This window comes from Vanacampus margaritifer, chromosome 6 (genome assembly GCF_051991255.1).
Source record: "Vanacampus margaritifer isolate UIUO_Vmar chromosome 6, RoL_Vmar_1.0, whole genome shotgun sequence".
Lineage (NCBI taxonomy): Eukaryota > Metazoa > Chordata > Actinopteri > Syngnathiformes > Syngnathidae > Vanacampus > Vanacampus margaritifer.
In genome coordinates this window covers 3,440,551-3,468,466 of record NC_135437.1, presented here as the reverse complement: position 1 = coordinate 3,468,466, position 27,916 = coordinate 3,440,551, and the positions used below count along the sequence as shown (strand labels likewise).

The following is a 27,916-nucleotide window of genomic DNA, read 5'->3' as shown; positions in this document are numbered from 1 at the left end:
ATGCCCTAATGAATAATGATTTTTTTTTTTTTTTTGCTGTAGCTAGTGAACTTTACGTACCTCAAAGAGCCCCACCTACCTGTGTGTGTGGCGCGCGTTTTTTGAATTTCTTCTTGATCTTGTACCTTCCATTGTGTGAGGCGGACTGGGTCTAATCGGGGTTGACTGACAACAGCAACTCCTTATCCAAACCCCAAATGTTATCAGATGGTCCTGGCGTTTGTGATGAACTCACACAGATGGATGGGTGAATCAAGGCACTGTTTCATGCCTGTCACAATTCCAATATGTCAAATTTATTTTCATAGTATGCCTGGCTCATCTTTTGTTTTATCTTGCAAACTTCAGCTGCAATAAAAAGAAAAAGAAAAGCTGATTGGATTTCAATAATGACCAGATTCTTGACATATATTTTGTCTATTAAATCATAACAAGTTTTCATCATATCCCTGTTTGATTATGATAGGTAACATGAAAGCCTCAAACTCTCACACCCTTGTTATTATATCATATCTTCTTTAATAACTTTAAACAGGTTTCCGAGATGGCTGTGTCTGAGCTGCCTGGTAACCCCAATGCTGTGTGGACAGTACGCAGGCATATTGAAGGTATTCTTTCATGTCTGCCCGTCCATCCATCCATCCATCCATGTTAAAATGCTAATTCCTAACCAAAACATCACCTAAGTGATGAGAAATTCTAGGTCATTCTGCTCTCCAAGCACCAGCCCCTCCCAACCTGAAAAAAACGATCTGTTGGAACTTTTATACGTCATTAGGTGCAGCACCACTCCCACACCGCCTCTGCGGACTAAACGCACGCCCACTTTCTCTGAGACCTCCAAGGGATAGTGACAAAAGTAGCCTTTATTAGTAAATATTCTGTCCAAATGAATTCATAGCAATTAATTATGCTTCACATTTGCAATGGCAAAGTGCAATGACAATTGGGCATCATAAAATCCCAGAAAAGGTTCTTGCTGATACTTATGTAAACTACAAGTAAAACCTTTTGCGCTGTTGAACCTAACTGAACAAATGGTGTAGTGGTTAGCGCGCTCGCCCTGTTAGCAGCAGGTCTTCGATTCACGACCCACTCGGTGTCGTCTTCTTTTTATTTTCTTCTTTTCTTTCTTTCTTGCCTCTTCTCCCTTCCTCTTCCACTACGGTTTCTTGCAGCAAGGAGCCGTTTTGTTTCAAATGTTTATTAAAAAATTGAGCATCCGGCCATGTAAAGTAATTTAAAATATCGGGATACCGTGCATATCGTCTTGAAGACCATGTATTGGGATCCATATAGTGTTGTCACAATACCAACATTTTGACTTCAATACTATACCTGCATAAAATACCCCAATACCGGTACTGACACGGAACCTCGACAAAACTCTAAAACAAATTATATTTATTTATCATTAATTCAAAATTTGGGGATGTATGCATGTTAATTTATGTAAATACTGTATATATTTATGTATTTACTGTATGTGCTTTCACATTGCATGCCATATTCTTGAAGTACTGTATTCGACTGCATTTGATGTCATCCGCTTTAAATATTGGCAATACAGTGGCACTCCAATGACTCAATATAACGTTGCTTAAGTGTGCATGCATGTCTCTGCTCTTCTCCATTACGCTCCCAATTAGTCAAATGCGTAATCAAATACTACAAACTGGGAACAAAATAATTCACTCCCCTTATTTTTAAGGGAAGTGTCAAAAATGCGTCACAATCTGTCAGTTGCTCTGTCAGTCGTCTGAGCTTTTTCTATGGATTACTGTGATTTCCTATTGTGTGCATGTTCATGGAACACACCTTGAGTCCATGGCAGGAATGATTGCTGCTTTTTCTTCTGCTGCTTCTTTGCTCTTGTTACAAAACGTTTCGAAAACAGAAAATTGAAAACCACGTGTGTTCTTCTTCATGCGTTTATTGAAAACATGCGTGGGCAATGCCAATGCTGTCGCGTGGCTTCCACTCTGCTTGCGCGCGCCCGTGGAGCCTTAATTAGCTCGTCATACTTCTCAATGAGGAGTGGGCCACCGAGTGCAACACTTAATAAGCTTTAATAAGCTTAATTAGTGCTTCATGCTTCTCAACGAGGAGTGCACCTTTAGCAAGCGCTTCAGTACGTGAAGCCATCTTCCTGCGCCCTCTCGCACACGCTGAAAGAGGCGTGTTGCTTACTTAAGGCGTTTTCCACATGTCGGTAGACAGCCGGCCATGCGTGTATGTGTACCTGCCTTTAAAACGGAGTTGGCGGGCTGTCTCTTATTTATTTTTTTTAAGTACCAGTACCAAGAAAAAAATTATACCAAGCCGTTTTTGACGCCAAAACATCAAGGTACGGTACTGGTACCGGTATCCCGTGCAACACTAGAACCATATGTATCGCAATACATATCGTATCGTGGCAACACCCAGCGCTAGATAATATGATCTAATGCTAACAGCAAACAACACATCTCCAATGCTACTTTTTGGCAATGATGTGCCTGAAGTCACACCACTTCAAATTCAGCCAGCAATTATTTGATACGTCACAGCCGACCTGTCTGCACTTTCTGTCTATAAATCGTTCCACTGCTGCGTTAGCCAACGTCAAAATATCTGAAAACCAAACAAAGCAAGCCTTCATCTTAAATATGTTCATGCAATATGGCTCAATCAATGGAAGACATAATGGGAAAATGGAAAATGTCAGAAGTGTTGCAGAACTGTTGTCAAAAAAAGCTATATTTCAAACCGCAACTCAATTTTCTCAGTCAATGTGGGCCAAATGTCCAACTAGGTTTATTTCTTAACGGTGTGGCTAAACAAAGTTCGTGTACAAAAAGACTCCGTGTGCTTTGCTTTTTGTACATGACCTCTGTTTTTTAGTCACAACGTCGAAAAATAAAGTACAACTTTGGCAAATGACATTAGGAAGTCTATTTAAGAATTGAAATGGTCTTAGCTCATTTTACATTTTGATCAAACTTGACTTATATTTGACTACAGATTGTACTTTTCAATAGGATATCTACAGTTATTACTTCCCCTTTTTTATTTCAGTATTGTCTATACTTCTATCTAGCATTTTTCTTCAGTTTTCGCCTATTGTAAATGCACAAAACGAATGTTTATTCCTTGTCTTCCTCATCTGTCTTTTTTTTTAGTCAATGCTTCTTTTGTTTTAATTTTTAGATGAATTTGATGCCTATATCATCGTGTCTTTCGTCAATGCTACGCTGGTTCTGTCCATTGGGGAGACTGTAGAGGAGGTGACAGATTCTGGATTCCTGGGAACAACGCCTACCCTCTCCTGCTCGCTGCTGGGTGATGATGCCCTTGTTCAAGTGTGTACTATTTTCCTTTAAAATGGTGGTCTTTGAGCTGTGTAAGCGTGATTAACATTGGTGGTTTTATCTCATTTGCATCTGGTCTTTGTCTCGCTATAGGTGTACCCAGATGGTATCCGCCATATTAGAGCAGACAAGCGTGTGAACGAGTGGAAGACTCCTGGCAAAAAGACCATTGTCCGTTGTGCTGTGAACCAGCGGCAAGTGGTTATCGCACTCACAGGTGGCGAGTTGGTCTACTTTGAGATGGACCCGGTAAGAGCAAATGTTTATTACTGTCAATCTGTTTTTGTAAATTTGTGGCAGGTAGGGACCAAAACCTAACCTTCCTCTCGCAAGATGTATTCTTGCAGTATTTGTGAGTTCACAAACTCCCGAGAATCCATCTTGTACCGATGCCATTGATTTCCACTGATACGAACCACTAATGGTTCGGACCAATCACAGAGCGGCATTGTATTTGGGGGCGGGATATGCAGCTGTGACGAAAACAAGAAGCGCCGAAGCCGTGGGAAGAAACCAACCAAACATGGCGACACCGGTGGACGAATGTGTGGACGCTGCAATTAATTCTGTTCTTTCTGAATTAATTCTTGTATCCACATACTAACATTGCAAAACCGACAACATAAACTCAACCCCATGATATCAGCTAGTCACAACAGTCGCATGTCGGTGATGGCATTTTCATCTTATGCCGTAATTGGTCAAAACAAAAGTTAGGTAGACGTGCACACGATTCTGCTTTGTCCAATCAGCTCGAAGTGTTGTACAGCATGCCCCGCCTTTCCCGAGCAAATCAACGCGGAGCAGTCCCAGACTGATATTGTGGAGAACTCCCTCGAGTGAAGCACAAATCAATCTGGCTATTGCTAGGCTAACCAAACCCCACTATAAATAGTAAACTTAGTAAAGAGTTGACACCCCCTGATTGCTAAATATTCCCCTAACAAACAACCCAAGTCACTTGGTTTTCTTTTTTTTTTGGGGGGGGGGGGGGCACTAAGAGTTCGTAGATGCTGAATTTTGCGGCTTTGCAACCCATAAAAATACCACTTACTACCATCCTATTAGTAATTTTATTATCTAGTGATACATAGATTCATTATGTGTAATTTTCTAAATGCAAAACTTACAAAGGACATGCTAGCCTTAGGGCATTACAGAAAGAGTACAAAAATTCTATGTAGATAGGTACAAATAGCTATGTTTTTCAGGGAGCTCTTATGTTCTACACACAATAAACTAAAAATAAAACTTAAACTTGTTGATGCTTTAATCAGGGATGTGATTTTTCCGCTAATTCGCGGAATTCCGCTTTTTTTATCCCCCCCCCCCCCCCCCCGAAAAAAAAATCGATTTTTTTTTTTTATTTATTTTATTTTTTTTATATTTTTTTTTAGTAGTTCATTGTGTATGCACATGACTCCGACAGATAACATCTTCTGCTATAACAAAGACATTTGTGGTATGCTCTAATATGAGTTACTTTTCATTTGGTCATGATATAATTATTTGTTCATGCTTCTCCCCCCCCACTGGGCACTGCCCTGGACCTAGCTGGGTGCCAGCGGCCCCCAGACCCCCGGCTAAATTTTCAGATAATTTCACTTTGGTCAAATCACATCCCTGTTTAATACTTTTTTTTTTTTACTTTAGGTCTTGTGACAATTGTGCAAATGCGCTGTAGTAATTTTATTGCTCTAGGGACAACTGGACAAACACTTGTTAAAGAAGACTGACGATCAGTGTGTCGCCAGCAGATCTTATGATGTGCTTGTTTTTGTACATATATCTAAATCAGTCTGTGTAAAGAATGTTCAACAAAGGAGTAAAGTCTCCCTGAGGGGAAACAGTGGCGGAGAGACCGTGATTAGAAAACCAGCCATTAACTCATTCCCTCTGTGGCTCATTTGTCAACAAATGCTATAATAACAGCTTCAAGAAAATCATGCTACCATCCTCTTACCGCAAAGTGCTTAGCCCATTCTGCCCCCCAACCATGGTCAGCATGCAGAAACCATGGTGTTACCACACCCCCAGCATGAGAAACTGCTTGGAGCCCAATACAGCCAAGCCCCGAACGAGGGTGCTGGATGTGTATGCCCCAAGAAACCGCCAGAGAGGTGGTTGGTGCAGCACGCCACAACCCCGCATGTTTAATCTAATGTCAGTGTGAAACCCACTAAGGTTTGTCAATAAAGAGCATTAGTGGATAAACAGTGCCACATGAAGCCAAAGGGAACACAGCCGACCACACAGCAGGTCATTAATGAACTCGTGGTAAAGTTTTAAGCAGAGTTGGGTTATCGAAACATTCCAACCACCATTTGACCAACCAAGATCCAACGATTACTATTCGTTGCACACAAGACTCAGAGTATATATATTTTTCTTTGCGGGGCAGTTTTGCAAAACTAATTATTTCATTTGCGGTGCAAATTTCTAATTTTGTGAAGCAAGTCCCCCCCTTTCCCCCCCCCCCAGCTGATTAATTGCAGGGACGTAAAGCAAGGGTTTTATTAAAGCTATGCACCACTGAAAACTCATTTTCCAGTATTTGATTAGGTAGTAAAACCAGGAAATGGGCATGTGCCACGGAGTTGTTGGCTCATCGCTGTAGGTCAGATGACAGTGATGGCACACAACCCCAGACGACCGGTACTTCAGAACCACCTCTTGTGGTGGCCGTGGCTCAGGAAGTAGAGCCAGTCGTCCAATTCCTGCTCTCTCCAAGTCAGGTGTCGTCGTCGTGTCCTTGGGCAAGACACTTAACACACAGTGCCTCCAGTGACGCTCACACAGGTGCATGAAAATAAAATTTAAAAAAGCGCTATATAAATCTGATGCAATATTATGATTATTATTGCCACCGAGATGGCTCTAGAAGGCAGTTCCATTGCAACCGCTTAGCCCAGAAAAGTCAAACAGAAATGCGAATATCCAGGGCCAACCAAGGCTCAGTGTGCAACCAGTCTAGTGGAAAAGTGGCATTTGTTTGCAGCTGTGGTTGTTTTTTAATGTGCTTTGTAAATTGAGGTAAGTTGAGTACTTGGAATCTTTGTAATGGATGTTTTTGTTCCTTTTGTTCCATCTCTCCAGTCAGGCCAGCTTAATGAGTATACCGAACGCAAGGAGATGTCCGCCGATGTGGTCTGCATGAGTTTGGCCAATGTTCCACCTGGTGAACAGCGCTCTCGGTTCCTGGCTGTGGGACTGGTTGACAACACTGTTCGAATCATTTCCCTTGACCCTTCGGTATGAATAACCGGATATGTATTTATTTATTTTTTATATAACAGATCCTTAGTGAAGCCTTTATTCTTGCTAGTAAAATCCTCCAACACAGCATAACAGATATCATTTTGCAAATACATTATCGTTACGAAGTCTTATGAGGCTTTTTGACTGATGATTAGCACTGAATTGAATTATGTTTTAATCAATTATTTTGATGAGTGGACCCATTTAAAATCTAAAATTGAGTTTAGCTAGAGCTTCATTGTGTACATTAATTTGGCTTTGCAACAAGAAATGAATTTACATTTTGGTGTGTGCACATTGACAAATCATTTGCAATAAATGTCCCACAATTGCATAGTTGTAGCATAGTTGGCTGTAGAAAATATGGTTTCCAAAAGAAAAATTGAGATTTTTAGAAAATCTGTTTGAGTGCACTCATTCCTGTTTAACATGTTTTATGACATAGCAATTACACAAATGAATACATTCGTTACTGTGCACGAATTGTGTACCTGCTATGATTTAGTACCTGCTGGAATAGGCTTCAGAACACCTGCGCCCCTTTGTGAGAAGAAGCTGTACAGAGAATGGATCAATTGAATGATGGAATTGACAACTGGAAAATTGAGTGTCAGCCTCATTTATAAAAACCCTGTTTTCAGGGAAAGCATGGAGCAACATAAAAAATAACTTTACAAAGTTCCAAAATATGCTAAAAATATATATATAAATGCAACACTTTTGTTTTTGCCCAAAAACACCTTTTGTTGCAGCCTGTAAAAGAAAGTGAGTTGAAATTACAGAATGCACATGGTCAGGATGGTACCACCTTCTGCCTCAATTTGAGCCAGGAAAAAACCTGCATTAAATGCCTTCCAATTTTGAAAAACACAGGCTGAAACTGATATAGTGTAAATCTTTTCTCTTTCAGGATTGTTTGCAGCCATTGAGTATGCAGGCTCTCCCAGCCCAGCCAGAGAGTCTGTGTATTGTTGAAATGGGAGGGGTTGAGAAACAGGATGAACTTGGAGAGAAAGGAACCATCGGCTTCCTCTACCTCAACATAGGGCTGCAGGTATGATGCATCTTTCACATCAACAATAATACTGTAAAACAATAGAAAAAAAGTTTCATTTTCATTTTTCAGTTGCCGCTAACTTTTATTTAACCAGGAAAGGCCCCATTGAGTTAGAATAACTCTTCTCTCAGGGAGTCCTGGCCAAGACGAGGCAGATAATTGTAACAAACATGAGACAGAATAGAGCCGCACACAAACAACTATACTACAATTGACATACTTCACACACTAGAACCGTAGACATTATACAAGCATGTAATACATAAGAGAAAATTACATTAAAAAAAAAGGCATCAGGTTCAAAACTGTTGCATTCTTCCATCATGGTTGATTTTTAAAATATTAAAAACTACTGAGTGGTGGAAATGAGTCCAGATTTTATCTGGCTTGACGTTCATTTTAAACAATTGCCGCATATGATGAAAACTGTTTTACAAATGTTTCCTCGTCAACGGCATGGTTAATAGCATTTTTTTTCTTATGATCTTGTCCTATAAACACAACCAGCTCAGTGGCCTAGTGGTAGAGTGTCCGCCCTGAGACTGGGAGGTCGTAGGTTCAATCACCCGACCAGGTTATACCAAAGACTATAAAAATGGGACCCATTTGCCTCCCAGACACTCAGCAATACGGGTTGGAATTGGGGAATTAGATCACCAAAGGATACCTGAGCGCAAGCCCCTGCTGCTGCTCACCGCTCCCTCAGTGGATGGGTCAAATACGGAGAGCAAATTTCACCCCACCGAGATGGATGTGATAATCAGTGGTACTTTACTATAGTAAGAAAACAAATTTGAAATGTAGAGGGGTAGTTTAGCCATAAGTGCTTTAGCAATAAAAATCAATTCAATGGGTTTCCTTCTAATGTAGAGGAGGACCATAGTACAGTTCCATAGGGTCGAATCCACTAAAGGCTCCCGTCACTTTTGCGCAGCGATAACCGGTATAATTTGACTAATCCGGGAACGTTTGCGATGTAGGCCTACAAGACATGACACACTGTAAACATTGTGCGCGTTAAAGTACGTTTTTTTTCTTTAGAATGAAAAAGCACTTTCTTTTTTCATTTTAAAGAAAAAAATGAACCTGGATCAAAGGGTTTTTTTGTTTTGTTTTTAAGGCTCTCAATATGGGAGCCCAAAAGACTGCTTATTGTTCAACCAAATACCTAAGTATATGTAGGACAACACTATTTTTGTGTAGGGATGCACTATAATGCTATTTTCAACCGATACGATAAACCAATAATTTAGTAAGTGCCGATGTCGATAACCGATAAGTAAGCCGATAATTGTTTGCAAAATGAACTTGATTACAAACATACTTTCCAGTCCTACTATAAGCCTAACATGTACAAATACATTGAAACATTGTGTAAAGCACCAAAATAGCATTATCGTGCTTTATTTTATTGATATCTCTGCTTCAAAGACAACAAGCAACTCATTTTGAGGTTTGCCAAAGCAAAACAGTCACGTTTTTAAAATGCAACAAAAAAACTGTGTGTTGTTGAATTTTCAGTAGTTAGGCGAGATGAATAAAACAGTCTGGCAAACAATTTGTCTTTTGGGTTTCTTTATAGTTGAAGCTTCAAATATATGAAAGTCTTACAGGGCAGTCTACAAGAAGTGATCTGTGAGAGTGTGCGCAGTAAATTATCATGGGAAGATTTTTATACAGCCTTGTCAAGTTTTGGGAGGAGAAAGGGAGGGTCAGCTAGACAGGAAAGCAAGCAGTCTGCTCCGAGCAGGCTTATCAGACAAGGTCACTTCGATATTGCTTTATATACAAAAATGAAAAGCGCCTTGTTAAAGAAAATACGGGTGTCCACAATACAGTATAAACTTGTTCGGTTAATATGTGTTAAATATTTTTTTTCCATAACAGGACAGTAAAGAAAGCCCACACTGGCGACTGCCATGTCGCCATGATGTATCTTCTGTGAATACGAATTTGCGCGCATTTTGAAGTTGCAAATATATGACACTACCATAGGTGAGGGGAGGAGGTTGACTAGTTGGGCACAACTTGAGCCACAACCACAACAGATGGACCAACGTGGCATGTCGATTATTATCGGTGGATTTCTTTATTGTTTGATTTATCTTCATGACGTCAAATTGGTCGATGATTGCCGATAATTATCGGCTGATATCTTTATTATCTGGTTTATCTGTTTGACGTCAAATTGTTCGACGATTTACGATAATTATTGGCTGATTTCTTTATTATCTGGTTATGTTTGACGTCAAATTGGTCAAAAATTGCCAATAATTAACAGGCACCGATATTATCGTGCATCCCTTTTTGTGCCATCTCGAGTTAACAAAAGGGCTTCCATTGGCGACCATGAACGGGTAAAAGTCATTAATTTGTTTTTAGTAGCCTTTACTACCAACCTTAACCCCATCAGAGATTCTTGCCCTTGAACAAGCGCATATTGTAAGTATGTAAATCACTCACTGATGGATTGGAGGTATACAGAATAGGATCATCTACATAAAGATGAAGCTTTGTTTGCCATAAGTCCCAACCTATATTATTTATGAATTTGGGCGGAAACACTGACCCTTGGGAAATCCCCATTTCCCCCAGTTTATGCTTACACTAATTTCTGTACTATAAGACGCTACTTTTTTCACTTGCATTCGCCCCTTTGGCTAATACAAAGGTGCGGCTTATCTGTCAGATCACAAGGGGGCGCACTATAAAGGAAGCGCAAGAGCGTCAGGCAGAGCATAACAAACCAAGTGAGCCCAAATACAGTAGAATAGACAGAACAAAAACAATTTGAGCCCTCATTATGGAAAAGAAATCAGCAGGAACCCGGTGCGGTAACATTACAACACCTGCGGCTTACAGTCGGCTTATATGTGTAACAAACGAGTATTCCCCAAATTTAGCTAGTGCGGCTTATAGTCAGGTGCGCCTTATAGGCCAGAAATTACTGTATTCATTGCAAAAACGTCATAACACGTGGTCATTAAATACTATACACATTTTCATTACTGCTGTAATATTGGCCGCACCCTGCCGTAGCAGTCTAGAATTATGTCATTGAATACACTGGATGGTTCCCATCAAACAGGACGTTTTTTTTTATAACCGTTCTTGGTTCTCATTTTTTAAAAGCGTGTACGCCCGAAAGCAGAGAAAGTTGGAGTACACGGAAGCAGAACTCTAAATTAACTTTTTTGATGACATGGCTGGTGACTCTCTAAAGTGACTTGCCAAACACAATTTTTTCCCAGTGAAAATTTTCCTAGATTTTATTTTTTATTTTTGAAGTCCCTAAACATAAAGTGACAACAGTATGTCTATGGCATTGTATTAAATACACTGATTCAGAAACATATACAGTAGTAAAGTTAATTCACTTACTTCCACAACCATACGGTCTGTGAAAATCATTTTTTTTCCAATGGCGTGAACATTTTAAAACATATTCTCCAACTCAACTGTTTTCATTAGAGGGAGGCTTCTCCTGTGTTGGCATTTTTAATCTTTTGGCTCTCCTGATGACTTCGGGCACTCTCTTGGTTCTTTGGTGTCTCGACTTTAAATTAAATTATTAGTTCCCACCACAAAACTGTTCGTTTAGTTTTTTTTTGCGTACATGGTTCTTCGTTTCACATGCTCTGTCGCCGATACATCCCCTCCATTCTTTCTCTATTCGCCCAAACTCGTCTGTCCCAAATTCATTGTCATTTGTCGGGTTGGCGGGTGTTAATTTAGAGGCCTGCACGGAAGTGTGTTATTTAACCAGAGCAATGCATATTTTCTTGGAAGCAACACCATACAAATGAGCCAAATTTAATGCACAAACATATCAACATAAATGGTAGCATTTACAGAATCTACAGTTATGCAGTAATCTTATTTGACTATGTATATTTTATTTTTTAAATTGTAGGCCTTGTCATTGAACAGTGTCTGTGTGTTTTCTCTGTGGTAGAATGGTGTACTGCTGAGGACTGTCCTGGATCCAGTCACTGGTGATCTGTCCGATACAAGAACCCGCTACCTGGGCTCACGACCTGTCAAACTTTTCAGAGTCAAGATGCAAGGACAGGACGCTGTATGTATTCGAAAATGTTCAGAAAACACTCTAGCCTATTTATTACAAAGTATGTAAGCCTATTTATAGCAATATATGTATTAATACCAAGTTAAACTGTCTCTTATCATCATCAGGTGCTTGCCATGTCCAGTCGCTCGTGGCTCAGCTATTCGTATCAGTCTCGTTTCCATTTAACACCTCTGTCATATGAGGCACTGGAGTATGCCTCAGGCTTTGCCTCCGAGCAATGCCCGGAAGGAATAGTGGCCATCTCCACCAACACGCTTAGGTATAGATGTTGTTTACAGAGCTTCTATTTCTGACCTTCCAACCGTAGAACTACTGCTGAATTATGTGTGTCGATCAGTGCCTTGTCTTCCTTGAGTTTTAGAAATATTTGTAACCATTTGGCCCTTATCATCAGCTTCCTTGTAATGATTTGCTTGACAGAATCTTGGCACTGGAGAAACTTGGAGCTGTTTTCAACCAGGTGGCTTTTCCCCTGCAGTATACTCCCAGGAAGTTTGTGATACACCCAGAGACCAACAACCTAATTTTGATTGAGACTGACCATAATGCCTACACCGAGGCGACCAAAGCTCAAAGGAAACAACAGATGGCTGAGGTACGTTGGAAATTTTTGAGGGTGAGAATATGAGCAAAGACAGTAATAAATATAGCCAGCCCTTCGGGCACGGAAAACATCTGGTAAGACTCGAACTGTTGGAAATGTGGATTAACATTGCAAAATGATCACATGGGAAGCAGGAGTTTGATAGTTGTGCATCACATGACAGAATATACCACTTTTAGCATTCTAGGAACAGGTTTTGTCCTGCGTCTGTCTGAAAAATAATGTTAGCCTTGAGCTGTACAGCTCCACACACAGTGAGCCACCAATGATAAGCAGTATAATCTCTGACAGCTCAATTTTTATTCATAAAAAAGTATGCTTGTAACAACCTTGTGGCAGGCAAGAGACAACAAGCAACTGTCTTAATCGTGCAAATCCATTTTCTCCAGTTGTTATCCAGTGTTTGACCTTCTGCCAAATGGCTGCATTCACATTTCACTCCTAGACATACAGACATGCTCATATTTCAGGAGGCTGAAGTTTTTATAAGCCTTATTTCCTTTTTCCTTGCTTTGCTATGCAATTTTTAATGTTTGACTCCCCAGGCACAGTAGTTAAGTGCATGGGTATAATTTCTTCTCGGAACAAAGACTTTGGATACTCACTTAGTCACTTCCTATAGCAGTAAGCTATCTTGTCTATCATTCTTACACAAAATTACTTAAAAAAAAAAAAAATATATATATATATATATATATATATATATTTTTTTTTTAAGTTACACAACTAGTAAACTTGGTTGTGGCATAATAAAGTAATCCTACTGGTGATTTCCGAATAAGAGAAACTGTTTTACTTTGGAAGTTTTGTATAATTTGTGGCATAGGTTATAATAAGACCAACTGGTTTTGGCTACATTTGTGGCAAATTGATATTTTATATATTTCCAAGTGACATTGCCGATAGTAGTAATGTCACTTGGAAATATAGAAATTATCACCAACTTTCTAGAACAAGACAAAGAGAAATACATTCTAAACCTTGTCTTGTCCATTTCAAGTTTCCATTCTTCTGAACGTGTATTTGTTCCTTCCTTCTGCACACAACTATCATTTTGTAAACATGTCACAATGTATAAGATGCTTAAAGGGAAAAGGCGTGGCAGGCATGTTAAAACATATGGTTGTATTTTTAAACTCATTTGTGTACAGTACATATGTTAAACCCATTAAGGCCTAAAGCGCCTGGCAAAATATTATTTATAACTACTTTTTTCTTATTATAAACCTTTAATATATATTTTTTTTAAATCAACAAACAAATGACGCATCTGCAGGGGTATATAACTCCAGTTATATTTACACTGGAGCGCAGTTGTAATAACCTCAGGGATCGAGTGGTAATTATTGGTCGTCCATTCCGTTACAAAGCCGTCAAAATTCCGTCCTCACTGTCAAAAACATATTTCTTAACAATATGCCACTCTCAACTCGTTACACTGATTCAAAGTCCTCCCGCGCTTTTGTCAATCGCGTTATTTATTTCATAACTCCCGCGAATCTGCGTCAACCATAAACGTGCAAATACAACTCCAGGACATGCTACAAGGCCCACATCATCCTCTCGTCTATATTCGGATTCATTTAATCAGCTAATAACCAAGCATTCGTCAAATTAAAACAAAATGACATATCCGCTCTCCCGGCTTTAAAGGGAGAAGCGCAGTTGCGCGGTCACGCGCTCCCGGCCTTAATGGGTTAAAGGACCCCTGATGTATCCGGTGTAGTCTCTAGTTGAACAGATGACCTTTTTATTTTTAACGAGGATTTTAAATAGAAATGAACATACAGTATTTTTCATATGCTTAAGTTTTACGTATTTCAATGGCTTCCTTGATACAGTCGAGTATCATTTATTGTTTGAGTTGTGCCTGTCATCCACCCTAGTATAGGTGGGCAGCAGACTGATGCACATCTGGCAGCTTTTTACAGTTGACATACAGGAACCAAAACGAGGGATGCAGGTCCCTGGATCTTCTTAAAGTGTGCGCGTGCGCGTGCGCGTCAGCGTCAGCAGACAAGACACAAGTCAAAATCTATCCTGCCCGGGTCCCTATCACCTGCAAATAGCAGGGGTACATTGTATAGAATTTATATTGTGGTGATATTTATTTTGTCTTCATGAGCATACTCGGTATTGGAGTAATCCTAAAGTAATCTAGTTACATTACTTTAATATTATGGTACTACGTATTACGGATTACGTTACTAACTAGATTTTTTTAGCAAGTAAATTGTAACTGTAACGGAATACATTTTAAAAGTAACCCTCCCAACTCTGCCCATTTCACAGTAGAGGCTGACATTTTTTGGGAATCAGTCTCATGCTTCCAACTGGTTCATTTTGTCCGTTGTTGATGTTGTGTATTCAGGAAATGGTGGAGGCTGCAGGGGAGGATGAACGAGAACTGGCTGCTGAAATGGCAGCCGCCTTCCTTAATGAGAATCTCCCAGAAGCCATTTTTGGTTCGCCAAAAGCTGGCGCTGGGCATTGGGCCTCACTAGTACGGCTGGTCAATCCAATTCAGGGTACAACACTAGACCAAGTGCAGTTGGAGCAGAAAGAAGCTGCATTCAGGTATGTTTTGTGTGTTTGAGCCATAAAACTAGATTGACAATTTTTTAACAAATAATAATACAGTATAATATATCAACATATCAATTTACATGTACATTTTTTAATGAATGCACTTTTTTGTGTGCACACTTCCTAGTGTTGCAGTGTGTCGTTTTCACAATGCTGGGGATGACTGGTATGTCCTGGTGGGAGTGGCCAAAGACATGATCCTCAACCCTAGATCAGATGAGGGTGGCTTCATCTACACTTACCGCCTCACCGGTGGCGGAGAAAAAATCGAGTTTGTGCATAAGGTGGATTTGAGTTTCCTGGCTATTAAAAATGTCATTGTTGGTTTGCTGTGCTGCCTTTTTAATCACAGTGGGGCTGTGTACTGGCACATACACCAAAAAAACAATGCAGCATATACAGTTAGCCTTGTTCAGGATGCTATTTCATATCATTTACACACCACTTCTAAGGCACTTTTAAATTGTGTGGGATTAAATCAAGTTGACCTTTCATCGTCCAGAGAGACCATGCAACAACTTTTTAACTTAATGGTTTGTGGTGTTGATTTGGTATGATTTGGAGGTTTAAGTCAAAGGTTCTCACACACACATCCGAGTTCATGCCTGGGACTTCAGTACTCGCTCTTCAGGTGATTCCCGTGGAACAAAAGAACCTGTCGATGTGATCGGGATATGATTGAGCCCTTATATGATACTGGTTTGAATCAGTCATGGGTGCATTGCGGTGTTAACCACTTACCACCGAAAACTGTATAAAGTATAACCAGGACTGCATTGTTAGTGCACAAAGGAGGTTTGGAAAACTCAAAAGTTACATTGAATAACCACAAAAGTGTATATTTACAGTACTAAGATTAGGGCAGTGCGGGTGAGCGGTACAGATAATGGATAGATTTCTATGTTACAATATTTCCTTCCATCGAGAGTTTCACCCAAAGGGGGGGAAGGTACAGCCTTACTGTGGACTTTTGTTCCTATGTATGTGGTATGTTTTTTTTTGGAGGTGGGGTTGCCTTGACTGACAGTTTTTTTGTTGTGGTTTCCCAGGGCTTTCCCCTCAATGTGTATGATTTGAATCATCGTCTTGACCCAGAATTCAATGCATTTTAAGCTCCATTGTCAGAATCTAAAACATATTTTCCCTTTGGAATAAACGGTAGTGCGGAGAAGGGGTGACCTAAAAAGTTTATGAACATTTTGAAATATATTATAAAAGCACCAAAATTGAAGGTAAAAACAATAGTGTTGCATTCAGCCCAATAAGGTAGAAAGGACATAAAACATTAAGCTTGACTTGGTAGGGGGAACTGACTTGGTAGGGGGACCCCCCCCAAGTCAAGCTATAAATGTTACTGCCATATTAGGCCAAGAAGCAGATAGACATGAGATGCTTTATTGAAAGCACACTTCTCTCTAGCTTGTTTTTCCCCTGTTGATACTAAAAACATGTCTGCATCAGAAACTTCTCATCACACATGTACAAATAGAAATTTCCACAACAAATGCTCCAACTAAGCTGAGGCAATGTGGGTTCTCAATTTGTTTAAAAACAAACAGTTTTTTACAATTTCTTATCTTCCCGACAGACGCCAGTAGAGCATGTGCCATTGGCAATTGCGCCATTCCAGGGACGGGCCTTGGTTGGAGTCGGGAAACTCCTGAGAATTTATGACATGGGCAAAAAGAAACTACTGCGCAAGTGTGAGAACAAGGTAAGTAGCCTACAGCCACGTATTAAGCAGCTAATCATCTAAAGTCATTTCTGGGCTACAAGGCGCACCTGACTATAAGCCGTGATAGCTAAATTTGGGGAATACTCGAGTTGGTTACACATAAGCCGCACCCGACTGTAAGCCGCAGGTGTTTTAATGTTATTGCACCGGGTTCCCGCTACTTTCTTTTTTATAATGAGGCCGCAAATTGTCTCACTCTCGTTCTGTTTCTCCCACTGCATTTGGGCTCACTTGGTTTGTTTTGCTCTGCCTGACGCTCTTGCGTTTCCTTTATAGTGCGCCCCCTTTATAGTACGCCCCATTGTGAACTGATAGATAAGCCGCACCTTTGTATTAGCCGTAGGATCGAATGCAAGTAAAAAAAAAAGTAGCGACTTGTAGTCCAGAAATTACTGTAATAAAAATTTACATTCTCTTGTAACAATACTCTTGTCCAACAGTTTGATGCACAATACAGAAGATACTACTTTATTTTATATATACTTTATTTGGATTTAACTTAAAATGTAGAGTGTGTCTTTTTTACTACCTCTTTTTCCTCCTTAGCATGTTCCCAATCTGGTGACTGGCATCCACCCCATTGGCCAGCGTGTGGTGGTGTCTGACGTACAGGAGAGTCTGTTCTGGGTCCGCTACAGGCGTAACGAGAACCAGCTCATCATCTTCGCCGACGATACTTGTCCCCGCTGGGTTACAACAGCATGTCTGCTAGACTACGACACCATGGCCTCCGCTGACAAGTTTGGCAACATCACCATTGTGAGTAGTGGACTGTCACGTTTCTGGCTGTGAAACACAAAATCATCAAAATTGATGTGTGCACAAACTAGCTAGTGTAATCTGTATTCTGTTGTACATACAAAGCACATGGAATACATTAGACGCAGGGACTAAATTGGGGCCCCAGCAGGTGAGATTTGTCTCATCAGAGGAGCAGGCAGCTCTTGGTGCGGGCATTTTATGCATTGGTGTATACTGGTATTCACCCACTTGCTCACCTTTCATGTATTATTTACATTTCAGGTGCGTCTTCCTCCCAACACCAGTGATGACGTGGATGAGGATCCAACAGGCAACAAGGCCTTATGGGACAGAGGACTTCTCAATGGAGCATCACAGAAGGTAAGATCTAGAAGTCTGTGTTACGTTGGGACGTGTACATGCATTAAGAGGCTATGCTGGACAGGATGTCAAGAAAGTCTTTAAATTATTTAAAACAATTTACAAAAGCAAATGAATAGTCAAATTATGTAGAAATTGTTACTCAATAGAGTAGATGTTGATTTTTGGATATGTATTTTTTTGTGGTCATTTTTAAAATTTGGTCGTGGTGGATGTCACCTATTAACAACCCTGGAGAACCCAAGAACCCATTTCTTCTTTGGAAAATTATCAATTATACATTAAATGACTGCTATAAGTTCACTGAACACCAAAATATATATATATTTTTAATTTTAACCCTTTTTTTTAACTAGCTCAGAGTTGCTAATTTATCAAAAAAATAAATATATATATATATAACATATTCCTAGGCATTCTGCAACATGATATGAAATAGATTAACAAAAAAAACACAATTTTACCATCTGATGGTTTGCTGAGAAGATGGTTTTGTTTGGAGTGATTTCCAGCTCAACAAAACAGCATGTTGCCAGCCATCTTGTAAAGGGAAAACGGGTGTGGCGAAAGGCAATTATGGTATTAACATTCTTACTAACAATGTCTGACAAGGCTTGAAATGTTTTTTATCTACATTGGGATCTTTGGAAATCTGCTTAGTTTTTTTCCATCTGAGCTTGGCCACATGGACAAAGAAAAAAAAAACTTTCATTGGTTTACACAGTGAAGTAGCATGAGGATGTTTCGGTGGAAATGCATGTTTTTATCAGACAGTGACACATATTTATGTACTAAAGTTTTCACCACACTTTTATGGCCCACCACATTTTTGCTGGCCGGCCACACACAACCGGATGACTCTGTGTCACCTGCACAGAGCTGAGTCAGCATATGAACACTTGTGCGTGTTTTCCAGGCTGACGTGATCGTCAACTACCACATAGGGGAGACCATTTTGTCCCTGCAGAAAACCACGCTGATCCCAGGAGGGTCAGAGTCACTGGTCTACACCACCCTGTCCGGAGGTATTGGAATTTTGGTCCCCTTTACGTCACATGAGGTAAAAGAAGCCTGTCATCTGCCAATCAATTAATTGTGTCTTGTTTGCCTATTATTAATCATTTAGCACTTTTTTGTCCAGGATCATGATTTCTTTCAACATTTAGAGATGCACATGCGCTCTGAGTTCCCACCGCTGTGCGGAAGAGATCATCTCAGCTTTAGGTCCTACTACTTCCCCGTCAAGGTGAGTTCATCATCATAATAATACTTAGATTACACTACTCACAAAAACGAAACTTTTGAATGCACAACTGCCCAATGTTTCACTCTTTTTTGCTGAAAGGAAAAATTCACAACAGGTGACAAAGGTAAAATTAAGTTCACTTGTATAGGTGCACTTCCGGTTCAGCGTGAGATTTCATATGAAAGACAAATATCCCAAACTTTTTGTCAGGTGTCAAACCATCTGATCAATCGATTATTTGATGCTATAATCATTGGGATTTAAAAAATAATAAAATAAAAAGACTCAGTAGTGACATCCCCAGTTTGCATGTGTTCTCATGTTGTTCTCATGTGGCGCGCTTGCAGAACGTGATTGACGGAGACCTGTGTGAGCAGTTCAACAGCATGGAGCCACACAAGCAGAAAAGTGTGGCAGAGGAGCTGGACAGGACGCCACCTGAGGTCTCCAAGAAACTGGAGGACATCCGCACACGTTACGCATTCTAACTGATAACCTCAAGTTTCAGCTTTACACAAATTCCAATTGAAATCTCAAATTTAGTAATAATGCATCATGTATTTCCCACAACATCAGACTTTGCTGTACATGAACTGATGAAGACTCAACTACAACAATCATGCAGGTCCGGTCACTCAAAATAGCTAATAGCAATAATCTGTAACTCTGACAGTTGTTGTTTTTCACCCTTTGCGAAACGACAGCGAGCACATGCATGATTAGTTGTTGGACATGACCGATGTCCAAATGTCCTTTATTTACGTGGCGCAGCTGTATATTCTCACGTCGGTAGCACACATCATTCCCACATTCTCAGATAAATGCTAGTAGCTTTTCCCTCATGTACATACTGTATTTTGCTCTTTGTGACCTGAAAACATTAGAATTAGAAAGAAGGTGGTGTCAGAATTGTATTTTATTGTCTTTCCGTTTGAGTTTTACCACGATACGAACCCACAGGGAGAATGACATTGTTTGTTTCCTGTCTGCGGTGGTTGATGTTTTGCCATCATGTGGCATTAAGAGTCAGAGAAAATAGGTGGGCGGATGAGCACACAAAGTTTGAACCATTGACGTCGTCTTGGTCAGGTCTGTAAATTCCCCCACCACAAGCGCTTCCAGCTCATCCCAGCAGAAGAAAAGGGCGTTTGTGTGCTACACAATGGCAGTTTGTATTGTAAATAAAGTTGTTTTTTCTACTTGACAAAATGTCTGTCTGCTTTCTTTCCATGTTCAACACCAACCAAGAATGCTGACTTAAACTTCTCATTTGGTAAACAATCAACAGTAGAACTGTCAGGGGTGTTTTCCAGCAGTTGTAGTCAGTTGTATTGCTCCCTAATAAACCTGTTTGAAGAGTTTTCGGTTTTTTTGGTACGCATTAGAGCTGTCAAACGATTAAATTTTTTAATCACATCATGGAATTCTAATTAATCATGATTAAACGCTTAATTAAAAAGGCATTTTTTAATCAAACTTTTTGACTACCAAATGTAAAGAGTACCTGTTATTTTTTTTCGACATTTAATGTTATGAGGACGTCTTCCAACATTTTTTGATCCACTGCACATGCTCATCCTCTTTTTCTTATCAGTTAATTACTTGCATAATCTAAAATGGAAAAAAAATGACCCCGATAGTTTGACATGAACAAATATTCTAAATGTCATAAGCAAACATTTATTAAATGCTTTACTCTAATAGTTTATTTAAATTAAGTACGCAGTGATCCTTCGTTTTTTGCTGGGGTTAGGTTCCAAAAAATACCCGCAATAAATGAAATCCGCGAAGTAGTTAGCTTTATGGTTTACATTTATTACAAATGTTTTACAGTTCTAAAATCCATCACCACATAGTTTATACAATTTTCTTATCGAGGCATTTACGTTTTGTCACATTTCTCTCGTTGAAACATTCTCAATGTTCAAACCTTTATAAATTTTCTAAAATAAGTACATTACTGTAAATAAAAATGCATTCAAAATTGCACACACAAAATCTGCGATACAGCGAGGCTGCGAAAAGTGAACCGCGTTATAGCGAGGGAATCCTACATACGTTTAAATCTTGTCTTGGGGTTGCTGGAACTGACAAAAAGTGTTAAGCTAGTTTAACCTTCCTCTTGTGTCAGGGTCGGCAGTGGCTCATTTATAAGTTTCTTTAGTTTCAAATGCATAAAAGTACCACATTGTATTTTTTATTATTGTATTGCAGCAAAGCCTTTGGACTTTGTCAGCAACCTCTTTTTAAACGAATTTAAAAATATTTCACTAAATTCATGCTCTGGTGAAACCAAAGTCTTTGTGTGGTTTGGGTCTGTTTTGACACACTCGTAGCGTATAAAATAAGCTTATAAAACAATTTTTCAAAAACACACTGTTAGTTCAATAACATTGTAAACTAACAACCTAGCCTACTGACAGGATGGCTGCTGAGCTAGGGTTGACAAAGAAATGACAGGCATGTCCTAAACCATACATAAGACCAATTAAGTTTATAGTTGGTGACCTGCGAAGTACTGTACACCTCTACAGTTAGCAGTAGCTTGCAGATATGAGAAGATGATTCACAGTAAGACAAACTGTGGAACACATATTTGCTGCAAATTGTCAGCCTCTTAAAATAATGGCAAGTCATGTTTTGACAAAAAAAATAAAACTCAAGCATTTCAGTCCGATGTCACGCTCACGAGCCAATTTCTCACGTTTAAAGGGCTGTTGTTTTGGCGCTCTGATCGGATGTTGCTCCTGTTGGTTAAGTGGCAAGATTGCCTATGAGTTGCGTGCCCATCCCCCGCTACTTTCGTGCACGCGCGAGCCTGTCCTCTCTGCTGTTGTAACTTGTTGTCCCCCACCACCACCACCACGGAGGACCAAAACTGCCAAAATTCAAAGTAATAAATGACTAAATAAAAAAAATAAAAAAATAAAAGTGAAAATAAAAACGGATGTAAAACATATAATTCGAAAATGAAATCCATTTTTTTTTAATGAATGGAAATAAAAACAACAACAAATATATATACATAAATAAATACGATTGTATTTAATTTTTGAATTATATTCTTTAAGTCCGTTTTTTTCTTCACTTTTAGTCATTTATTTATTTATTTAGTCATTTCATTATTTTAAATTTTGGCAGTTTTGGTCCATACTGGCAGGATGAAATTTTATTCAAATGAGGTGGCGGTCCTAAGCGTGTCTTGGGTTGGACTCCGACGTTGCAAACCTCCTTTCATTTGTCGAGTGAGCGGATGGGCGAACAAGGAAGTTTCGCCGACTTGCACGGAGAGCTCCAGCAATTGCCCACTTTCACCACCACTTGCGACTTGACTTCGAGGTGACAGTGGACAAAATAGTCGTCCATTGCTGGAGCTCTCCAATGCAAGCCGGCGAGACTTCCTTATTCGCTTATCCGCTCACTCGACCAATGAAATTTAGTTGTTTATTTTTTTAGCGAAATAAATAAATGACTAAAAGTGAATATAAGTGGTGCTCTAGGCTTTAAACACGGCACACTTCACATGAGGAGAACACATACTTAAATGTACGCATCAACATGTTCGCCTGGGCATATAGTTTACAATTTTGTCTCTGAATGTCTCTGTCATCCCGCCAGTAATCAGCTAAAAAATGTCCCAGTTACTTGACTTCACAAGCATGTATGAAAGACTTTCCACATACTGTAAATAAAATACAGGAAATACAACATTTGTGTCCTCCTTGCTTCTAACAATCATCATATTGCTTTTAGTGGGATTATACATTTTATCAACTGTTGCATCGCCGCACTGTACGGGCTGATCACCACCAAATCATCTGCATACATGAGATGGTTGACAACTGCTGTTCCAAGGACACAACTGTTCAATTGTGAAGATAGGTCATCAATGTACAGATTAAATAAAGCCGAAGAGAAAAATCCCCCTTGCCGAACACCATTACTAACATGAAAAGGCTCGGAAAAGACTTTGTCCCATTTCACATACATGAATTGATTTGCATACCAAAAAGCAAGAATGCGTACCAAGTATCGAGGCACACCTCTATTAATTAATTTAATAAATAGCTTTGAATGATTTACTCTGTTAAAAGCCTTTGTGGCATCAATAAAACACAGAAAAACTGAAGTACTCAAACTGAGATATTTTCCTACAATTTCTTTTAGAGCACAAATGCACATGCCGGTGCCATGCGCTTTCTTAAAGCCAAACTGATTATCACTTGTTGACACAAACATTTCCAGTCTAGTGCACAAAATAATCTCGAACACTTTTGAGAGAACGCTAGCAAGAGCAATTGGCCTATAGTTTTGCAAACTGTTTAGTTTAGCTACCTTGTTTTTAATGACAATCATACAATCAGGTAAAACACCATGAGTCCAAAACCCAGTAAACCACATTGATAACAGAGGACATAATCTATAGCTTGAATATTTTTAATGTTCTGCTGTTATTATGTCTAGTCCACAAGCTTTATTATTTCTAAGGTTCAGAATGGCTTCATATACTTCACTAGTACGAACTACCAAACCCTCAGTCATATCAACATTATCAATGACAACATTGTTACTTTTGACAGAATTGAACAAATCACCATAATGTTTGCGCCATAATTCTACTATATTTTCTGAGCCACACACACCTTCTATATTAGATGGCAGTGGGGCTTTCACGTACACGTTTATAACTTTGACCTCTTCCAAAAATTAATAATAATCCTTATTTTGCAGTCTCCTGTCAAGTGAATCAGCTCCCATTGTATTTTCACTTCTTTTAATATTGACCTTTTGCACTTGACGTCACAGCCCTCATGGGAATGTTGCTTTTTATCACATGCCTACTAATAAAGACGAATGGCGTCGATTCATAGGCAGCAGATAGCTTTTTGCTTTGTACTTTGAGACGAGAAACATGTGGATGCGTCAGGTGGCCGTGACGGTGACATGGTGGCTAGACCACGATAAGAAAAAGGAATGATGCTTACTCTGAACTAGACTCTGGACCAAATTCAGAAGGGCGAGTGGAGGTGACTGGGGAAGCAGCAATATGGTTGTTGGCTTACTCCCAAGTAAGCTTAAATGCCGCCTTCAAACAAAGCACACTTCGCTCCAAAACAAGAATCTGACTATTTTGTTGTTGTTGTTTTGTTGTTGGCTTGCATGAACAAACGGAGGAACGGGCAACTTTCATGAGAAAAAACACAAAGGTAAAATGAGAGAGCTGTCTATGCCGTCTCCAATAGCGTTTCAGAGAATTTGGCAGTACATCCAACCAGACTCACAACGGCAGACCGCGTTTAATCACACCAGCCCATGACCTCCACATCCAGCATGTTCACCTTCAAGATCGATTTGAGACCAGCCACTCGGACAGCTCCTGAAACAATCGGTTTGCATAACCAACAAATTTCTGCACAAACGTCTCAGGGAAGCTCATCTGCATGCTCTCCATCCTTATCGGGGTCTCCACCTGACTCTAGTTCATCGTCTCCACCTGACTCTAGTTCATCGCCGTAACGTAACCGACTTGAGTGGGCAAATGCTCACATTCGATGGCGTCTGGCACGTTGGGGAGGTGTTCTCTTCACGGATGAATCCCGGTTTACATTGTTTAGGGCTGATGGCAGACAGTGTGTGTGGCTTCGTGTGGATGAGCGGTTTTCTGATGTCAATGTTGTGGCTCGAGTCCCATGGTGGTAGTAGGATTATGGTATGGGCCTGTTATGGACAAAGAACACAGGTGCATTTTATTGATGGCATGTTGAATGCACAGAGATACCATGATGGGAGCCATACATCCAAGAACATCTCCTCATGTTGCAGTAGGAGTCGGAGAATGCATGGCCCCATGTTGCAAAGATGTCTAGACAATTCTTGGAACAGTTCTTGCATGGCCAGCATACTCACTGGACATGTCATGTTTGGGATATTCTGGATCGGCATACACAACAGCGCGTACCAGTTCCTGCCAAAATCCAACAACTTCACACAGCCATTAAGGAGGATTCCACATGCCACAATCGACAACCTGAATTTCATACAAAGATGTTTTAGGCTCGTTTGCGAACAATATTTAAGAGAAATTTTGATATTGTGTACGTGTGAAAAGCTTTAGATATTTGAGTTCATCTCATAAAAAATGGGAGCAAAAACAGAAGTTTTGCTTTTATATTTTAGTTGAGTGTACATTTTGCTGTTGTTTTGATAAAAGTGATGCAAAAATAAACACATGACAACTCAGAGACAGTAATACTGTATTTATTACTTTTTCACACTATGTAAAATACAATGTATTATTTGTTCTGGAAGCAACTGGCCTGAACCACACTCCTGGATAAAAACAAATCAACAGTCTTAAAAGGTTCTTTGTTTAGGCTTCATTAACAGGCAGAGTAAGTCCCACCATTAAAATGTACTGGAAACACGCAACACAAAACTTATTATTGTTATTTGATTTGGGGGGGGGGGCTGAACAGTTGAGTTTATCACCTCTTTTTGATATTTAATTGATGTAATTTCCCAAAAATTTAACCATGCTTCCAAGGTAACGGTCTTGGCTAACGTAGGCTTGTTTACAGTGCTAATGCTAACTTAGCTTGCCTCTAGTTTATGTAAACTTATGAGTTCAACTGAATCTACAGTATCAATATGAATGATCATGTTTGAGAATTGCAATTGTACATGTAAATGAAGTGCATGGCTTTTAGTCATAGACAACGCGACAACCGGAGTTAAGTAAATATAACTAAGCACATATTGGTCGAAGAAGCGCTTTTTCTAGTCAATCTTCTGAAAATAGTAGTCTGAGGCTAGAGACATCAGCAATACTGGCCGTCATGTGATTACTAACCTGGCAATAACCAGATTGATAATTGTGATTCATTCAAAGGAGTTCTCCACAATATCAATCTAGGACTGCTCCACGGTGATTTGCTCGGGAAAGGCGGAACATTCTGTACAGTACTTTGAGCTGATTGGACGATGTGGTATCTTGTGCACATTTATTTTGCCCAATCATGGCAACGGAGGAAAATGTCATCTTTGGTCTCATCTTAGCAAAAAATAAGCATGAACATCCTTACCAGATAAAAATGCACGAAGCGCCTCTTGCTGTTCAACATTCAACAAGGAAACGGTGAGTAATTCTGCAAGAACAGAAATAATTGCAGTGTCCATTCGTCTGTTAGCTTTGTTTCTACCCGTGTTGTTGCTTACTGGTTTCGTCACAGCTGCATATCCCGCACTAAACAACGCCTGATTGGTCCGACCTAAAAAAAGGTCGGTTGCGAACGGATCAGCTAGAGCACTACAAGATGGATTCTTGTGGTGTTTGTGAACAACTACCACACAAATTCAGCTTGCTGGCAAGGTTATGTGATTACATCTGTTAAGGAAAATTAAAGTCAAATGAATTTTAAACAGTGCTGTATTTTCCAACTACCACACAAATTCAGCTTGCTGGCAAGGTTATGTGATTACATCTGTTAAGGAAAATTGAAGTCAAATGAATTTTAAACAGTGCTGTATTTTCCAGTGTTAAAAACAACAACATTTTATCTCTTTCATTTGCCTTTCCCGGGGATACCGTGGGAAAAACAGAAAGTGATGTGGAACCTCAAGGAAAAATCAGTAACCTAAAGTGTATGGAAAAAGAATATCATATAAAAGATTGGGTTGATGGATTGTTGGACAGTGATGGTAACAGTGGATGCCCAATGTATGGAGCATTGATTTACTCCTGCTTGGAAACTTTTTATTTACTAGCATGGACATTTTTTTAATAATAAAGCAAAGGCATCTACTCCAAAGCACAAGCATATTCCCACCAGCCTTTTAACTTTCAACTTTTTCCTACTGGTATATGCTATCATGAATCATGCGCTTCCCATCACATCACACACCCTATTTATACTCTGACTCTGAACTGAATTCTATTGCAATGACCTGAAGTGTTACGAGTATAAATGAATGAAGTAGTTTGATGTGTTGCTGCTCTGTTTGTGCTATTAACAAATATGTTTAAGTTAGCTTTCTCATAAGAAATCAGTGTACGATATAAATAATGTCAAAGAAGCAACAGTACAATATTTATATTTAAAAAATCCATTGTGTAATCCTGCTATCTAATAAGAAACAAATCAAAATATCACCACTTGCCAGAAAGCGATTGAAACATTTTCTAGCTTCCAGTAAATCTACAGTTCTCCTCAGAATCTTCTGGATTCGTTTGGCTTTCTCATTGTTTCTGTACTGGTCCATGTAATGCATTCTTGCATCTATCCATCCATCCATTATTTACCGCTTATCCAGGGTCGAGTCGCGGGGCAGCAGCTTTAGCAGGGAAGCCCAGACCCGAGTCAAGGTCAGCAACACCCCATCTCCAATATACACAGTGTTGATGGTGCACTGCTTTCTTCTCCTGAGAAGCTGGATGGTGGACCAGAATTTCCTCGAAGCCATCCAGAAGTCGTTTTCCATGGCCTCGCCAAACTCCCAAGCCTGAGTTTTTGCCTCAGCAACCACCAAAGCTGCGTTCCGCTTAGCCAGCCGGCACCAGTCAGTCCCACAGGCCAAAAAGGCCCAATAGTATTCCTTCTTCAGCTTGACGGCATCCCTTACCGCTGGTGTCCACCAGTGGGCTTGGGGATTGCCGCCACTACAGGCACCAATATTATATTATATTATATTGTATATATTATATACAAATAGAGTCACTTTTGGATGACTGTCTGAAATAATATCATAAATAATAACACCGCACCTGTCATGTCAAAGCTAAAACGCAAGTAAGCTTCCCTTTATATTTGTTGGATGCACAGACTATTGTTAGCCAAGAGCATTAGCTTCTGACAAGAGGAACATTCTTGA

At 39.7% G+C, this 27,916-nt stretch overlaps 1 protein-coding gene and 1 long non-coding RNA gene across 2 annotated transcripts in view; one reads left to right on the top strand and one right to left on the bottom strand.

Annotated features, from left to right (window-relative positions):
- The window catches only part of sf3b3 (splicing factor 3b, subunit 3), a 36,866-nt gene extending 16,609 nt beyond the window's left edge, over positions 1-20,257 (top strand). The window contains exons 12-27 of the mRNA XM_077568667.1: positions 536-608; positions 3,190-3,341; positions 3,444-3,599; positions 6,447-6,602; positions 7,519-7,662; positions 11,621-11,743; positions 11,860-12,014; positions 12,176-12,350; positions 14,731-14,936; positions 15,073-15,229; positions 16,534-16,659; positions 17,227-17,439; positions 17,704-17,802; positions 18,719-18,862; positions 18,944-19,048; positions 19,396-20,257. Coding sequence (XP_077424793.1) covers positions 536-608; positions 3,190-3,341; positions 3,444-3,599; positions 6,447-6,602; positions 7,519-7,662; positions 11,621-11,743; positions 11,860-12,014; positions 12,176-12,350; positions 14,731-14,936; positions 15,073-15,229; positions 16,534-16,659; positions 17,227-17,439; positions 17,704-17,802; positions 18,719-18,862; positions 18,944-19,048; positions 19,396-19,536 — 2,325 coding nt within the window. The 3' untranslated portion in view covers positions 19,537-20,257. The remainder of the gene's footprint in view (positions 1-535; positions 609-3,189; positions 3,342-3,443; positions 3,600-6,446; positions 6,603-7,518; positions 7,663-11,620; positions 11,744-11,859; positions 12,015-12,175; positions 12,351-14,730; positions 14,937-15,072; positions 15,230-16,533; positions 16,660-17,226; positions 17,440-17,703; positions 17,803-18,718; positions 18,863-18,943; positions 19,049-19,395) is intronic.
- LOC144053824 (uncharacterized) overlaps positions 16,646-27,916 on the bottom strand; it is a 39,763-nt gene continuing 28,492 nt past the window's right edge. The window contains exons 2-3 of the long non-coding RNA XR_013294520.1: positions 24,596-24,766; positions 16,646-17,466 (exon numbers count right to left, since the gene is read on the bottom strand). This is a non-coding gene — a long non-coding RNA (uncharacterized LOC144053824). The remainder of the gene's footprint in view (positions 17,467-24,595; positions 24,767-27,916) is intronic.